The 17,115-nt window shown below is 38.2% G+C and overlaps 1 protein-coding gene across 1 annotated transcript; it reads right to left on the reverse strand.

Annotated features, from left to right (window-relative positions):
* Nucleotides 1-1,997: 1,997 nt before the first annotated feature.
* LOC118842011 (MAM domain-containing glycosylphosphatidylinositol anchor protein 2-like) lies at nt 1,998-14,922 on the reverse strand. The gene is made up of 4 exons (XM_036749709.1): nt 14,913-14,922; nt 7,365-7,658; nt 6,909-7,178; nt 1,998-2,182 (listed from the first exon to the last, which is right to left on the reverse strand). The coding sequence occupies exons 1-4, from the start codon at nt 14,920-14,922 to the stop codon at nt 1,998-2,000; spliced, it is 759 nt and encodes a 252-aa protein (XP_036605604.1).
* Nucleotides 14,923-17,115: the final 2,193 nt, after the last annotated feature.

Below are 17,115 nucleotides of genomic sequence, written 5' to 3' on the forward strand. Positions count from 1 at the left end.
TATTCCTATAAATTTGATTTGTATACTTATCAGAGTATGTTATTCCCTTCTTGAACCAAATCTGATGAGAGGAAAGCTCAAATACTGCTCTTCTCCCTCCCTTCTTTCCCTCTACTATGATATATTTTTGTTTATCTTCATATGATGTAATTTACCCTTTTCTATTATCTCCTTATATCTTCTCCCAGAACCATACCTTTATATCTCTTAATTATGTTTTTATCATTATATCAGTTATTTTATACTGAGACTTACAGTCTGTGTATATCCCTTTCAATTGTCTTAATAACTGTACTCTTCTCAAGACTGACATATATAAAACATATGTAAAACAATATAATCCTATATAAGGATGTAAACAATTTGCCTTATTGATTAACAAGGGTTTTCCCCCTGTTTGCCTTTTTATGTCTCTCTTAAGTTTTGTATTTGAAGACCAAATTTTCCATTGAGCTCTCGCCTTTTCAGCAAGAAGGTCTGGAATTCCCTTATTTTATTGAATGTCCATCTTCTTGAGTGAAAAATTGTGCTCAGTTTTGCTGGGTAGTTCATCCTTGGTTGTATTCCAAGCTCCTTTGCCTTTTGCAAAATCATTTTCCAATTTCAACTGTCATTTAATCTAGAAGTTGAAAGGTCCTATGTGCTCCTGATGGTACCTCCACCACATCTGAATTTTTTCTTTCTGGCTGCTTGCAGTATTTTCTCCTTGACCTGATAATTCTGGAATTTGCTATAATATTTCTTGGAATCTTCAATTTGGGATCTCTTTCAGGGGATGATCAGTGCATTCTTTCACTGGTTATTTTACCCTCTGGTTGTAGAAGCTCGGGGCAGATGTCTTTGATGATTTCTTGGAAGATACTGTCCAGGCTCCTTTTTTTATCATGGCTTTCCAGGTGGACCAATCATTGTTAGGTTTTCTCTGCTGGATCTATTTTCCAGGTCAGTGGTTTTTCCATTCAGATATTTCATGTTTTCTTTCATTTTTTCATTCTTTGTATTTTGTTTAACTGATTCTTGATGTCTCATGGAGTCATTGGCTCCTACTTGCACAATTCTAATTTTTAATGTATTATTTTCTTTCTTTAGCTTCTCTGTCTCCTTTTCTATTTGGTTGATTTTACTTTTCAATGAAACATTTTCTCCATTTGTATTCTGATTCTCCTTAATTATTTCACTGATTTTACTTTTTAAAGATTTGTTTTCATCAGTGACTTTTTTTCCATTTTTTCTTTTACTTCCCTAATTTGGTTTTTAAAGTCCTGAGTTCTTCCAGGAATGTTTTCTGGGCTGAAGACCAGTTCACATTCTCTTTTGAGATTTCAGATGCTGTTCTCTTCTGAATTGGCATTTTGATCTTCCCTGTCTCCATGATAGGAATCAATGGTCTTTGGCTTTTTAGGGTGCTTTTTCATGGTGTTTTTTTCTCTCATGGCTTCTTAAGTGGATCTCTGCTTCTGCGGCTCAGGGGACTCTGTCTCTGTCTAAAACTTCTTGTGTTGGGATCTATGGGCCTGCTCATGGGCTTTGTGTGCTATGGCCTCTGGTTTCATGGTGTGTGGCTTTTGGAAGACTCCTCTTCCCTAGGACTGCTCTACAGCATGAGTGGTCTCAGCTGTTGTCTATGCTGGTGTCTGCCACTTCCCCTGACTGTGCAAAGGCATGTCTAGGGCCCTGGTGTTAACCTTTGCTAGCTCCCCCTCCCTGGAGCTCAGTAACTCTCCTTGTTTTGCTGATGTGGGGCCTGCTGGGACACCTCTCTTTCTGCACAAGTCTCCCTCTGCCACCACAAGAAGGGTCCTCTCCCCAACTTCTCTCACTAAAAGTCTACTAAAGCCCCACTTCTGGCTCCTCTGTTTCTCCCAAGGGAGTATTCTCTGGGTGAGGAAGGGAGGGAGGGAGAGACCATTTACCTGGCCATCAAGGCTCCCAGAAGTTTAAGAAGGTGCATTTCAAACCTTTAGGCTGTGGGCTGGGGGCCTCCAGGGTAGCTGCTCCTACAGCTGCAGGCTCTGTTCTGGTGTCTCCTGTAGCTTTGACAGACTCCAATCCTCGGCTGAGAGGCCTGGGGCTCGATCACGACTGTAGCTGGTACTTCCACCGTGGGCCTGCTCCAATTCCCACATTTCACTCACCCAGTGCTCTCCCAGAGCAGCACACTTGCTGGGTTCCTCTGCTGTTCCTAGTTTTTGTGGCCTGTTGCTGTTCTGAGTGCCCAGTTCTCCTGCCCCTTTGTCTGCTAGTGGCTTCTAACTCTCTCAAATCTCCTCAGATTCACTTTTTAGACATATCTGACAGAATTTGTGAGAGATCTCCAATAGTTCCCTCCTTTCCCAGTGCCATCTTGGCTCTGCCCCATACATTTGGTTCTTAAAATAATTTTAAACCTATTTTTAAACTCTATAGAGCTACAGAGTAGAATTGACTCATTGTTTTGCTTCTAGGATTAAAGCTACACAGCTACATTTTTCCAGAACTTTTTTCCTTACTCAGTGCACAGCTAACTAATGGTCATGACTGCACCGCTTCACCAGCGATCTATGATCCTGAACTGGGTAGTGGGTGACAGAGCTTTCAGATGATACTCATGCTACACTCAGCACAAGTTCATGTATCCCCTGGATTTTCTTTCTACCCTGGTACTTCCTGCCCTGCCATCTTGTCCCAGGCCTCTTTCATGGAATGATCTAGCATCCCTGGACTTGCACTGTCCTTTGTGACTGCAGACATTTCTATCTTCCTAAGTCATTCTGGGCTGGACAGATGAGAGATCATGATTTCCTCTTGGCCTTCCTCATTAAAATTCCATTTTACGTAATTTCTGTATCTTTGTGGAAATTTAATGGGGGTCTGATTGGTTGGTTGTTGTCTTTTGTGCTCAAAGAGGACCAAAATGACATCACTATGATGGAGTCAAGGTACAGTGTGTACAACTATGGCTAATAAGACCAAAGTGACCTTGGAAGTTCTACCACAAGTCAAGCACAAATAGTTGTTATGAACATTTGGTGTGGAAATGGCTCTAGAGTTGTGTATGTCTTGTTTCTTTTGAGCTGCTGAAATTCTGCTTTGCTTATAGAGTACAGTGCCTTCTTTGATGTGGGTATGTTATGCTGGGTGGTCTTGTGTCAGCATATCCCATGTCACACAATTGATTCCAAAGATCTTCAGAGAGACTTTGAGAGTGTCCTTATATTGATTCTGAACCCAGTGTGAGTCCTACACCATGGAGGTGTTTCAAGACATCAAATAAGGAACCAGTAGATAGGAAAATATATAATAATAGAAAGAATGAGAATCAGTCATTAAACATATATTAATTACCAACTATATGCCAAGCATTGGGCCTAAGTACTGTGGATATAAAGAAAGACAAAAGACAATCTCTGATCCCAAGAATCTAAAGGGGGACACAACATGCAAACAACTATGTACAAACAAATTAGATGCTGCATACCCTGATGATAATCAACAAATAGAAGGCACTGTTATGAAGGATTGAGAAGGGCTCAGAATGGGATTTTAGCTGGTACCTGAAAGAAACCAGGAAATATAAGAGACAGGAAAAAGAGAGCATTCTAAGCATGAAGGACAGTCAGTGAAAATTCTTGGAGCCAGGAGATGCAGAGTTTGAAAGAACAGCAAAAAGGCTTGTGTCCCTGTACTGAGGAGACAGGGCACGATGGTGGTAGTATAATACATAAGGAGATTGGGAATTGCAAAAGGACTTTGAATGCCAAATGATATTTATATGCCAGATTATTTATTTAAATTATTTAAATGCCAAATTATATTTGATTCTAGAAGTTTTAGGGAGCCACTATGGTTGAGTGAGTAGAGGGGTGAAATAGTCAGAACTGGACTTTGGAAAGATGACTTTGGGAGCTAAGTGGAAAATAGACTGGAATAGAGAGAGACTCATGGCAGGCAGATCAAGGAACAGGCCATAGCAATAATGCTTGCATGAGCTGAAAAGAACCTGCACAAAGTGGGTGGCAGTGTTAGAGGAGAGAAGAGGACATATATAACAGATATTACAAAGCTAAAAATCAACACAAATTGCCAATAGATTGGATATGGGGATGAAGTTGGTAGTTGAGCATGACACATAGGTTATGAGCCTGAGTGGGTGACTGGGAGGATAACAGTCCTCTCAACAGTAATAGAAAAGTTAGGAAGAAGAGAGGACTTGGGTGGAAAGATAATGAGTTCAATTTTGCACAAGTTCAGTTTAATATTTACACAATATCTACTTCAAGATGTATAGCATGCAGCTGAAAATTCAAGACAGCAGAGAGGCTGGAGCTGGACCAGACTAGATTTGAGAATGATCAAGATAGAGCTTGAGAGCTGATGATTCCACCCAGTGGAATAGTAAGGACAGAGAAGAACATAGGACAGAGCTCTTAGGGGACACCAATGATATATAAGCATCACTGGGAGAGACATCTCATGAATGAGACTGAGAAGAAGCATTAGTAGGTAAGAAGAAAACCTTGGGGCAGCTAGGTGGTGCAGTGAGCAGAGCACCAGCCCTGGAGTCAGGAGGACCTGAGTTCAAATCTGACCTCAGACACTTGACACATGTACTAGCTGTGTGACCTTGGGCAAGTCACTTAACCCCAATTGCCCTGCCCCCCCCCCAAAAAAAAAGGTAAGAAGAAAACCTGGAAAGAAGAAAAAGTCAAGAAGAAGAGGGTGAATGATTGTATTAAAGATTGAAGAGAGGTCATGAAAAATGAGGATTGAGAAAAGGCCATTGTGCTTAAATGAGATATCGTTAGGAACTTTGGAGATAGTCATCATGTCCACTCTGATGAATGTGAGGTGGAACATCATAATTGCTTTAATTTTCATTTTTTGAATTAGTAGTGATTTGGAGCATTTTTTCCCATATGGCTATAGATAGGGATTATTTCCTTGAGAACTGTTTATATACTTATACCATATATCAGTTGGAGAAAGAATCTTATTCTTATACATGTGAATCTGTTCCTAAATAAATATGAATCAGATCATTTTTGATATGGCACATTAATCAAAGTACATTGATGCAAAGACTTTTTCTAATTAATTGTTTCTCTTTTAATCTTAGATTCATAACATGTGTCTTTGCAAAAACTTTTTAGTTGTATCTAATCCAAATTATTAATTTTATCTTTCGTGATCCTCTTTATTCTTTGTTTGGTCATGAAATTTTCTTCTGTTTATGTATCTAATAAATATTTTTCCCATGGTTCTCTAATATGCTTATATCTTTTATATATAGGTCTTGTACCTTTTTAGAGTTTATAAGTTTAAGGTATAATGTTGGTCTAAATCTAATTTTTTCCATGTTGTTATTCAATTTTCCCATCAGTTTTTGTCAAATAACAAGACTTTACCCCAGTACCTGGTATTTTTGTAAGGGGGTTTTGAATACTCCAATGTAAGAGATATATTTTCTTTGGTATGTTATATATCCAACTGTAATTGAGGAATGGTTAAATATGCTGCAAGAAATGAGAAATAGATTATTTTGAAAAGTTATGAAATGACATGCACTGATGTGGTTCCTACCTCATGGTAGGAAGAAGAAGAAGAAGAAGAAGAAGAAGAAGAAGAAGAAGAAGAAGAAGAAGAAGAAGAAGAAGAAGAAGAAGAAGAAGAAGAAGAAGAAGAAGAAGAAGAAGAAGAAGAAGAAGAAGAAGAAGAAGAAGAAGAAGAAGAAGAAGAAGAAGAAGTTATACTATATCAAGATTAAGCTGATGACAAATGAAATGATAGAAACAGGACAAGAAAAACACAGTAACAGTGTAAAAATGAATAACTTTGGCAGTTGTAAGAACTATCATCAATTCAATGATTATTCATGATGTAAGATGGTCAAACATGGTCTATCTATGACAGAAAAGTGATGGATGTAGAGGAGGGAGGGGGAGAGAGAGAGAGAGAGAGAGAGAGAGAGAGAGAGAGAGAGAGAGAGGGTCATTGAGGGAATTTGTTTTGCTGGACAATGCCTATTTGTTTTCTTTTTTTCTTTAATGGAGTGGAGGATGGGATGGAAATAAAATAATAATAATAGTAATAATAGCTAACATTTATATAGTGCTTACTTTGTGGCAGGCATGATGGTAAACTCTTTACAATTATAATCTCATTTGATCCTCACGACAACCCTAGGAGGTAAATGCTGTTATTATCCCATTTAACAGATGAAGCAAGTGAAGCAAACAGGTTAAGCAACTTGCCCAGGTTCACACATCTAGTAAGTATCTGAGGCCAGATTTGAACTCAGATCTTCCTGACTCCAAACCCAGTGCTCTATCAATGGTGTCATTAATTTAAAAAAATAATAGATGTGGGGGATTTTACTGATGTGGAATGTTTTATGAACTTTCAGATGAGGTTTTTGTATTATTAGTTTTGTTTAATTGTTTTACTTTGTTACAGAAGACCTCTCATAGAGAAGGATATTTGTAATATAAAAACAAATGTATCAGTAAAACTTTAAAAATGAAATGCTAGTATCCGAAACTTCATTATTTTATCTCAACTTTGTGAGGCCACCAAAGATCAATGGCAAATTAACTGTCTGTGGGATTCTTAAAAATCTACTTATTATTCTAAGAAGGTTATTCTCAAAGATGTATTCTCAAATAAAATGAGTACCATTAATATTTGTTGCTTTATTACTATTCAAAATAACTAAGCTCTGTTTGCAAGCCCTGTTGGAATTTGAAATTTTTTTATCTTAACTCCTGGACCAGATTCATCTTGCAAGTAAATAATTAGAAGCATGCCAAAAGAAAGGAGTCTATTTTGCTACATGGATTTCCATAAATTCTTTCATTTTCATCTTGCCATGGAATGAAATGTCCTATGTACTGTTTTATTTAATTCTCTGAAAAATATCTTTGAATTCCTACCTGTAACAAGATAGCTGCATCTCCCAGCTCCAGCTTCATTTATAATGTTACAATTGTAAATCCCATAGTTTTCGTTGGATAGATCCTTCAATGTGTACTCTGTATATTCTTGTGAATCAAACTGACCCATCCGTAACAACTTATTGCCCAAGCGCCACTCATAGGTCAGCACCCGGATAGGATAGGCTCTCAACACTCTGCAACTCATTGTGACACTTCGATCCTGTCCTTGCCTTATCTCCAGGAATGCTGGTTCCACAGCAGGGGGATCTGTAGGAAACAAATATTAAAAATATGAGACATGATATTGTTTGTAATGAGTAAGTTACAAGTGAAATAATTACATTGAAATCCAAATTGCTAACCCAGTAGAGAAAATAACTTTCATTTACTTAAAGGGTTACTTTTTTCTTCCATTTCCCCCAAGTGACAATCACATAAAATGAATTGACTTACACTGTACAATGAGTTGTACCAATGCTTCCCTTGGTGTCACATTAAATCCATTGTACTGGCTAGTCTGACATCTGTACATTCCTGACATTTCCCTAGATACATTCACAATTCTCAGTGTTCCATCATAACTTTCCATTTGCATTGACCCATCTGGCATAGCAACTTCTTTGTCTGCTCTAGTCCAAAGGATGATGGGTTTAGGTTTTCCAGTCACTTGGCATTGTAGTTCTATCGTATCTCCTTCTCTGGTGACCAAAGGTGATTTTTCCTGTGGAACAGTGAGATTGGGTGGAACTTGACAGAAGAAAAAGAAAAAGGATTATAAGGTTACTATTAACTGGTAAAGTATTGAAAGTATTGAATATTCAAAACATTGAAAAACCTAAGGAAAATCAACTGTATATTGAAATGTAACATAATCCTAAGCACAAAATTTTAGGCAACATAGAAAAATTAATAAAATCCCTTAATCAGAAATAAAAAGAACTCCTTAACTGAATTCAGAGATATTTTGATATAACACTATCTAATGGGAAAAACCAGTTATCAAATATTATAATATATCAATCATCAAGTTGGAATGACATGACCAACATAAAAATTATCTTCTTAGAATAGTATAGTACTATGTATTTTTATCAGATGATCATATGATAAATTGGGCAAAGTCAAGTAAAAAGGGGACAAAAATATATCAAATGTTGGGGGAAAATTAGGGAAGTGTTAATCTTTTCCTGTTTTAAAGTCCTTTTGTCTAAAGATTAAAAAATGTTTAAGCTGTTGAGAAGTGAAAGCCTATTGAAAAATTTAGCAAGAGTGCTCAAGCTTTAGCTAGTGTGCCAATAGTCTATAGTATGAGTGATATGTAAAGAATAATGAGGCAGATAGATGAGGATACTATCAATTTTTGTTTGAATTTTTATTTTTTAACTTGTGAATGAACCATGGTATTACAGTTAAAATTTCAACTTTATACACAATATATTTCTCAGAAAGTTATTTTTGTGTAAATAATGGGGTTTTTGTTCTATAAATATGTTTTTATATTCTTAAATGCACTTTTATTAAAGTCAAGGTCCAAATTTTCTGGGTAGAATATGAATTATAGTTACAATAATGTACCATGCATTCTATATAGTATGTAAATAAATAATAAAAACAAAACATATGATTTAAAGTTAAATATGATATATATTAATTACAGATGTTATTTAGTATATAATATATAATGAATGGTTAACAGGGGTTAGCTAATGGGTACAGTCCTTACAAATATGTCAGAATGTTTGGCTAATACACTCTTTACTTGGACTTGGAAGTATGTTGTTACCAATTGTCTTAACTTTTATCTTGCCGCTGGACTCCAATGACCCTGAGGCTGATGACTGTATGGTTCTGCCTCACTTAAATCCAATCCACATGGAAGTCAAGATATCACCTTCATGATGTCATTGTCCCTCTTCAGGAATGAAGGACAAACAACAATAACAATGTTAAGACATTATATAGTCATTGATGGGTTGTTGTTGGTGTTCATTCTTCATTTTTGAAGAGGACCAATGACATCACAGAGTGATGCTTTAACTTCTGTCGAGGGTACAATGTAGTTCAGTGGTATATCATATGCTTTGCATGTTGAAGGGATGATCATCAGCATCTCCAAGAGTGTGTTCTGAGATGCTAGTAATATTAAAGGGAGCCATGTGAAGAGAAGACTTTTATTTAAAAGGTAATAGACAAGTAGAATATCACTCTTCCATTGGCATGACTTCTTCCTGCTGGATAGTTTTCCAGTGAGAGAATACTCTAAGGAGAGGGTCTTTGGTGGCCTCCTGATCTCAGGTCAATATATGGCTTATGAATGCAGGCCTTCTTCTTTGCCTCAGTGATTGTTCTTTGATTTTTTTTAATTTTTCAATGATTTTTTAATTTTTAACATTCACTTCCACAAGATTTTGAGTTCCAAACTTTCTCCGCATGTCTCCCCTCCCCCACACCAAGACTACATGTATTCTGATTATTCCTTCCCCCCTTTGGCCCTCTCTTCTCTCACCACCCCCTATTTCTCTTATCCCCTTCTCTTCTATTTTCTCGCAGGGCAAGATAGATTTGTATACACCATTGCCTGCATATCTCATTTCCTAGTTAAATGTATAAACAATTTTTAACATTCATTTTTAAAACTCTGAGCTCCACATTCTTTCCCTTCTTCCCTCTCCACCCACCCTCATTGAGAAGGCAAGCAATTCATTATGGGTTACACATGTGGAGTTATGCAAAACATTTCCTTAACAGTCATGCTGTGAAAGACTAAGTATATTTCCCTCCATCCTATTCCACCCCCAATTATTCCAATCTCTCCTTTGACCCTGTCTCTCCTCAAAAGTGTTTGCTTCTGATTACCTCCTCCTCCCTTTTACTCTCCCTTCTATTATTCCCTCCTCTCTTATCCCTTCCCCCAACCACCACTTTCTGGTAAGGTAAGATAGATTTCCATACCCAGTTGAGCGTGTCTTTTATTCCCTCCTTAAGCCAAATACTACCAGAGTAAGATTCACTCATTCCCTCTCTCCTCCCTCTTCTTCACCTGCATTGTGAAAGTATTTTCTTCCTTCTTTTATGTGAGATAATTTACCCCATTCTACCTCTTCCTCTCTCCTTCTGCCAATATATTCCTCTTTAATCCCATAATTTTATTTTTAGATATCATCCCTTCATATTCAACTGACTCTGTGCCCTCTCTCTGCATACACACATACACACACACACACACACACACACACACACATAATGTTTGGTAATTAAGGTGGGACTTTTTTTTTACTATTTTCCTTTTTAGAATGCTAAATTAATTATGTGCCTTTGATTAAGTCTTACTAGGTACAAATCTCCAGGAACACACCTTTTTGATAACTAGGTGCTAAGCCCCAGGCTCACATCCTTTTGCTGATTAGGAATGAATCCTTGGGGCCCTTAACAGAGTATAAAAACTCAAAAGTTAGCATTTTGTCTGGGGCTCTCACTCACTGGAGGAGTGTTGATGTGGAGATTCTGGGCAGCTGTTGCTAAGAACCCCTCACCTTTGAAGAAATCCAGATGTTTGGTTTGGGGGCTCTCAGTCACTGGAAGAGTGGCATGGGACTCTGGGCAAGCCATTGTGACTGCCCCCCAGCTTTGCTAACCCAGACCCATTGGTTCTTTGATAACTATGAATTTTGATTTGGTTTGTTTATATTGTCTTTGTTTGTAATTTGTTTGTACTTGTTTTGAAGTTCAGGGTGCTGGCGTTTCCTCCTGAACTAAGTGAATGATATTTGTATGTCGGATTAAAGTGAGATTGTCAACCCCTTAAAGTTATTTTCCTTAGTAAAGCAGATGAAAAGAACCTGTGTTAGTGGCCTTCTGTGTGCTGGTTGTTGTTGGTCTTACACAGCCACAGTAGCTGCTAGCAAATTGTTGCTACACACACACACACACACACACACACACACACACACATATACATATATATATATAAAATATGCACACAAACATATATATATATATGTGTATATATATATATGTGTGTGTGTATATATATATGTGTGTGTGTGTATATATATACATATATATATACATATATATATATATATATGTATATATATATATATATATATATATATATATATATATATATGTATATATATATATATATATATATATACATATTCCCTCCAACTACCCTAATACTGAGAAAGGTCTCATGAGTTACAAATATCATCTTTCCAAGCAGGAATGTAAACAATTCAATTTTAATAAGTCCCTTATGATTTCTCTTTCTTGTTGACCTTTTCATGTTTCTCTTGATTCTTGTATTTGAAAGTCAAATTTTCTATTCAGCTCTGGTATCTTCATCAAGAATGTTTGAAAATCCTCTATTTTATTGAATATCCATTCTCCCCCCTGAAGGATTATATCCAGTTTTTCTTGATAAGTGATTCTTGGTTTTAATCCCAGCTCCTTGGAATATCATATCCCAAGCCCTCTGATCCCTTAATGTAGAAACTGCTAAATCTTGTATTATCCTGATTGTGTTTCCACGATACTTAAATTGTTTCTTTCTGGCTGCTTGCAATGTTTTCTCCTTGACCTGGGAACTCTGGGATTTGGATACAATATTCCTAGTTTTCCCTTTAGGATATCTTTCAAGAGGTGATTGGTGGAGTCTTTCAATTTCTATTTTCCCCTCTGGTTCTAGAATATCAGGGAAGTGTTCCTTGATAATTACTTGAAAGACAATGTCTAGATTCTTTTTTTGGTCATGGCTTTCAGGTAGTCCAATAATTTTTAAATTAGTTCTTCTGTATTTGTTTTCCACATCAGTTATTTTATAATGAGATATTTCACATTATGTTCTATTTTTTTTTCATTCTTTTGGTTCTGTCTTATAATTTCTTGATTTCTCATAAAGTCATTAGCTTCCATTTGCTCCATTCTAATTTTGAAGGATTTATTTTCTTCAGTGATCTTTTGGACCTACTTTTCCATTTGGCCAACTCTGATTTTTAAGGCATTCTTCTCCTTATTGGGTTTTTGGACCTCTTTTGCCACTTGGCTTAGTCTATTTTTTTTTAAATTTATTATATAGGTTTTCTTTTTTTTTAAATTTATTTATTTAACATATTTGGTTTTCAGCATTGATTTTCACAACAGTTTGAATTACAAATTTTCTCCCCATTTCTACCCTCCCCCCACTCAAAGATGGCATATATTCTGGTTGCCCTGTTCCCCAGTCAGCCCTCCCCTCTATCACCCCCCTCCCCTTTCATCCCCTTTTCCTTTCCTTTCTTGTAGGGCAAGATAAATTTCTACGCCCCATTGCCTGTGTATCTTATTTTTTAGTTGCATGCAAAAACTTGGCTTTTTTTGTTTTTAAACATCTGTTTTTATAAGTTTGAGTTCCAAATTCTCTCCCCTCTTCCCTTCCCACCCACCCTCCCTAAGAAGTCGAGCCATGCATGTATCATTATGTATAACCCTTCCACAATATTCATGTTGTGAAAGGCTAACTACATTTTGCTCCTTCCCAACCCATCCCGCTTTATTGAATTTGCTCCTTTGACCCTGTCCCCTTTCCAAAGTGTTTGTTATGATTACCTCCACCCCCATCTGCCCTCCCCTCCATCATCCGCCCCCCTTTTATTTTTTTATCTTCCTCCCTCTTCTTTCCTGTGGGGTAAGATACCCAACTGAGTATGTATGGTATTCCCCCCTCAGGCCAAATCTGATGAGAGCAAGGTTCACTCATTCCCCCATCACCTGTGCTCTCCCCTCCTCCCACAGAACTGCTTCCTCTTGCCACCTTTATGTGAGATAATCCACCCCATTCTATCTCTCCCTATCTCCCTCTCTCAGTATGTTGCTCTCTCATCCCTTAATTTCATTTTATTTCTTTTACATATCTTCCCTTCATCTTCAACTCACCCTGTGTCTGTTCTCTCTCTTTTACATATATATATATATATATATATGTATATATATATGTATATATATATACATATATATAAACACACACATATATATACATATATACACATGCATACATATACACATAGATACATACATACATACACATTCACTTATATATATATATATATATATATATACATAAACATATATATATATGCATATTGCCTTCAACTACCCTAATACTGGGGTCTCATGAATCATACACATCATCTTTCCATTTAGGAATGTAAACAAAACAGTTCAACTTTAGTAAGTCCCTTGCAATTTCCGTTTCTTGATTACCTTTTCATGCTTCTCTTGATTCTTGTGTTTGAAAGTCAAATTTTCTATTCAGTTCTGCTCTTTTCACTGAGAAAGCTTGAAAGTCCTCTATTTTATTGAAACTCCATATTTTGCCTTGGAACATGATACTCAGTTTTGGTGGGGAGGTGATTCTAGGTTTTAATCCTAGCTCCATTGACCTCCGGAATATCGCATTCCAAGCCCTTCGATCTCTTAATGTAGAAGCTGCCAGATCTTGGGTTATTCTGATTGGGTTTCCACAATACTCAAATTGTTTCTTTCTGGCTGCTTGCAGTATTTTCTCCTTGATCTGGGAGCTCTGGAATTTGGCGACGATATTCCTAGGAGATTTCTTTTTGGGATCTATTTGAGGAGGTGATCGATGGATTCTTTCAATTTCTATTTTGCCCTGTGGCTCTAGAATATCAGGGCAGTTCTCCTTGATAATCTCTTGAAAGATGGTATCTAGGCTCTTTTTTGATCATGGCTTTCAGGTAGTTCAATAATTTTTAAATTATCTCTCCTGGATCTATTTTCCAGGTCAGTGGTTTTTCCAAGGAGATATTTCACATTGTCTTCCATTTTTTCATTCCTTTTGTTCTGTTTTATAATATCTTGATTTCTCATAAAGTCACTAGCTTCCACTTGCTCCAATCTAATTTTTAAAGTAGTATTTTCTTCAGTGGTCTTTTGGACCTCCTTTTCCATTTGGCTAATTCTGCCTTTCAAGGCATTCTTCTCCTCATTGGCTTTTTGGAGCTCTTTTGCCATTTGAGTTAGTCTGTTTTTTAAGGTGTTGTTTTCTTCAGTGTATTTTTCAGTATTTTTTGGGTCTCCTTTAGCAAGTCATTGACTTGTTTTTCATGGTTTTCTTGCATCCTTCTCATTTCTCTTCCCAATTTTTCCTCTACTTCTCTAACTTGCTTTTCCAACTCCTTTTTGAGCTCTTCCATGGCCTGGGACCAGTTCCTGTTTTTTTTGGAGGTTTCTGTTGTAGGCTCTTTGACTTTATTAATTTTTTCTGTCTGTATGTTTTGGTCTTCTTTGTCAGCAAAGAAAGAATGCAGAGTCTGCGACTGAATCTCGGTGCGTTTTCACTGCCTGGCCATATTCCCAGCCAACTAACTTGTCCTTTGAGTTTTTCAGTGGGGTATGACTGCTTGTAGACTACAGAGTTCTATGTTCCACGTTTGGGGGGGAGGTGCCAGCTCTGCCACACCAGCACTGCTCCTTCCCCAACCCCCAACCCGAACTGGGCTTAGATCTTCGGCAAGCTGTGCACCCCTGCTCTGATATGCCACTTAATTCCTCCCACCAGATGGGCCTGTAGCCGGAAGTAACATCAGCTGTAGCTGCCCCACCTCCGCTGCCCCCGGGGCTAGAAGCCGAACCGCGAACTCCTTCTACTCTCGCAGCTTTTCCCACTAACCTTCTCCGCAGTCTTTGGTGTTTGTGGGTCGAGGGGTCTGGTAACTGCCGCAGGTCACTGATCCAGGGCACTAGGACCCCCTCCGCCTGGCTTCTGGTCTGGATGTTCCACCCTGCTCAGGCTGGACTCTGTTCCACTCCGTTCCCAGCTCCCAGCTCTGAGCTCCGTGTGGGATAGACCTCACCCAGAGACCATCCAGGCTGTCCTGGGCTGAAGCCCTGCTTCCCTCTGCTGTTCTGTGGGTTCTGCCATTCTAGAATTGGTTCAGAGCCATTTTTTATAGGTTTTTGGAGGGGCTCCCTACAGAGCTTACTCCAGTCCCTGCTAACCAGCCGCCATCTTGGCTCCGCCGCATGCAAAAATATTTATAACAGCCCTTTTCTGATGAGAAAAATTGGAAATTGAGGAGATCACCATCAATTCAGGAATGGCTGAGCAAGCTGTGGCATATGAATGTAATGGTATACTATTGTGCAATAAGAAATGATGAACAGGCAGATTTCAGAAAAAACCTAGAAAGGCTTGTACAAACTGATGCAAAGTGAAATGAGCAGAACTAGGAAAACATTATACACAGTACAATATTGTGTGATGATCAATGACTCAGCTCTTCTCAGCAACACAATGTTTGAATGAAAATTCATGAAGGAAATTGCTATCTATCCAAAGCCAGATAAAGAACTGATGGATTCTGAATACAGATTGAAGCATATTTTTTTCACTTATTTATTCTTTTTTGTTTTTTCTTCTGATCTGTTTCTTTTTTCATAATTATGACTAATATAGAAATATGTTTTATGTGATAACACATGAATAATCGATATCAAATTGCCTACCACTTCAAGAAGAAAGAAGGGAAGGGAGAGAGGGGGAAAAATTTGGATATCAAAATCTTGGAAAAATAAATGATAAACTTTTTCATGACATGCAATTGGTGAAATAACCTAGTATAAAGTAAAAAATAAAAATGAAAAATAATGTGTCTTTCTTGGTGTGAGAGAAATGATTATTAATAACCAATGATCTGGGGAGATCCACAGTTCCCATTTTTTCTATTGTCTTCATTTCAAAAATGCAGTCTCTGAAGGTTGAGCTAGCTTTCTCCTCTCTCTGAATTCACCTACCCTTACAAGGAATCTCTAATCCAAGGTGAATTCCTGTATTGGTAACCAAAAATGGGCTCCTTAGCACTTAGTCAACAAGTGCCCTTGACTAGTTTGGCTTTTTCCCCTGAACTGAATGCTGTTTGTATGTTGGATTGGAGTATGCTTGTCGGCCCCTTCACCTTGCTTCCCTTCCTTAAGCGGATCGAAAGAACCTGTGCTTTCCCCGGCATACCTTACACCCCCGCAGAAGCCGGATTGTTAAAAACAGCTTCCTTTGGAGCCAAAGGCTGCTACAGCTACAGCCACAGCCAAAGCTGAAGCAGGAGCTGCCGGTAGCAGAGCTGACCTATGGGAGGAAGCTGAACAAGGACTTGAGGCCAGTGGGTAATCTTTTTACCATAGAGGGGAAGTATGTACATGATTTTGCTGTACACCATCATGTTTCTCTGTGGCCTCCTGGTTACTCTTGTGCAGCATACTTATTGGGCCTGGAAGCTTTTGATCAATATGTCAAAATGGGGATGCTGGTTCATGGGTTGGTTACTGTGGAGCCTAAATATATGCTTTGATTCTTCTGCCTCCTACTTTGAGAGTTTCTTGTATCCGGCGGTTCCGAACCTTTCAGACATATATATGACCCTCTTTGAAATTATAAACTCTGCCCTCCTCATACATTTGGCAATGAGGATGGGATCGCTAGGTATAAGATCTCTATTTAGAAGCAGAAGAACTTCAGAGGAAGATATGAATATCCCAGGATTGGAGGATCCATTTTATTCCTCCCTAGCAAAATAATTGGCTAAAAAAGCTGGACCCTGTGAAAACTGGGAACCAAGGCTACAAAGAGGAGATCCTAGGGATTTGGAAAGGTGTTTACAAGAGGTTGGGATTCAGTCAGGGGCATCACTATCTAGGCAAAGCTGGATAGTGTTATCAGCCTACCGGCTAGTATATGAAAGATTGAGATTAAGTGAAAGAGATGGGGGCACTCCTACCCCACAGCAAGAAGGGGAATCTCAGATAGCAGGAGAACAAACTGACTCAAATGAGAACTTTTCTATTAATGTGGCTAGGAGCAACAGGAGACCAAATAAGCCAAGAGGGCATTCCAACCCAGCCCAGACTGAGCCTGACTGCCTGCTTTGTCCTTGCCATGGTGGCAGGAGAAGCGAGTGGGGGGAAAATGAGACAATATTAGGGGCTGAGGCACAAAACACTACTAGGGTTCAACACGTCCCTCACATAGAGAATGGGAGATGGTTAAATAATCAGACAAGGGCTCGACCCATACAAAGGAGGAAGACAGAAACCCGAGGTGACGACTCAGTTACAAGGGAAATTCAGGAAGATTTCTCACCGCAAGAGGTCACAGATATTTTGAGTAGATTCAGCCAAAGAATAGGAGAACCATTAATATCTTGGATGG

The sequence above is a fragment of the Trichosurus vulpecula genome, chromosome 3 (genome assembly GCF_011100635.1).
Source record: "Trichosurus vulpecula isolate mTriVul1 chromosome 3, mTriVul1.pri, whole genome shotgun sequence".
Taxonomy (NCBI): domain Eukaryota; kingdom Metazoa; phylum Chordata; class Mammalia; order Diprotodontia; family Phalangeridae; genus Trichosurus; species Trichosurus vulpecula.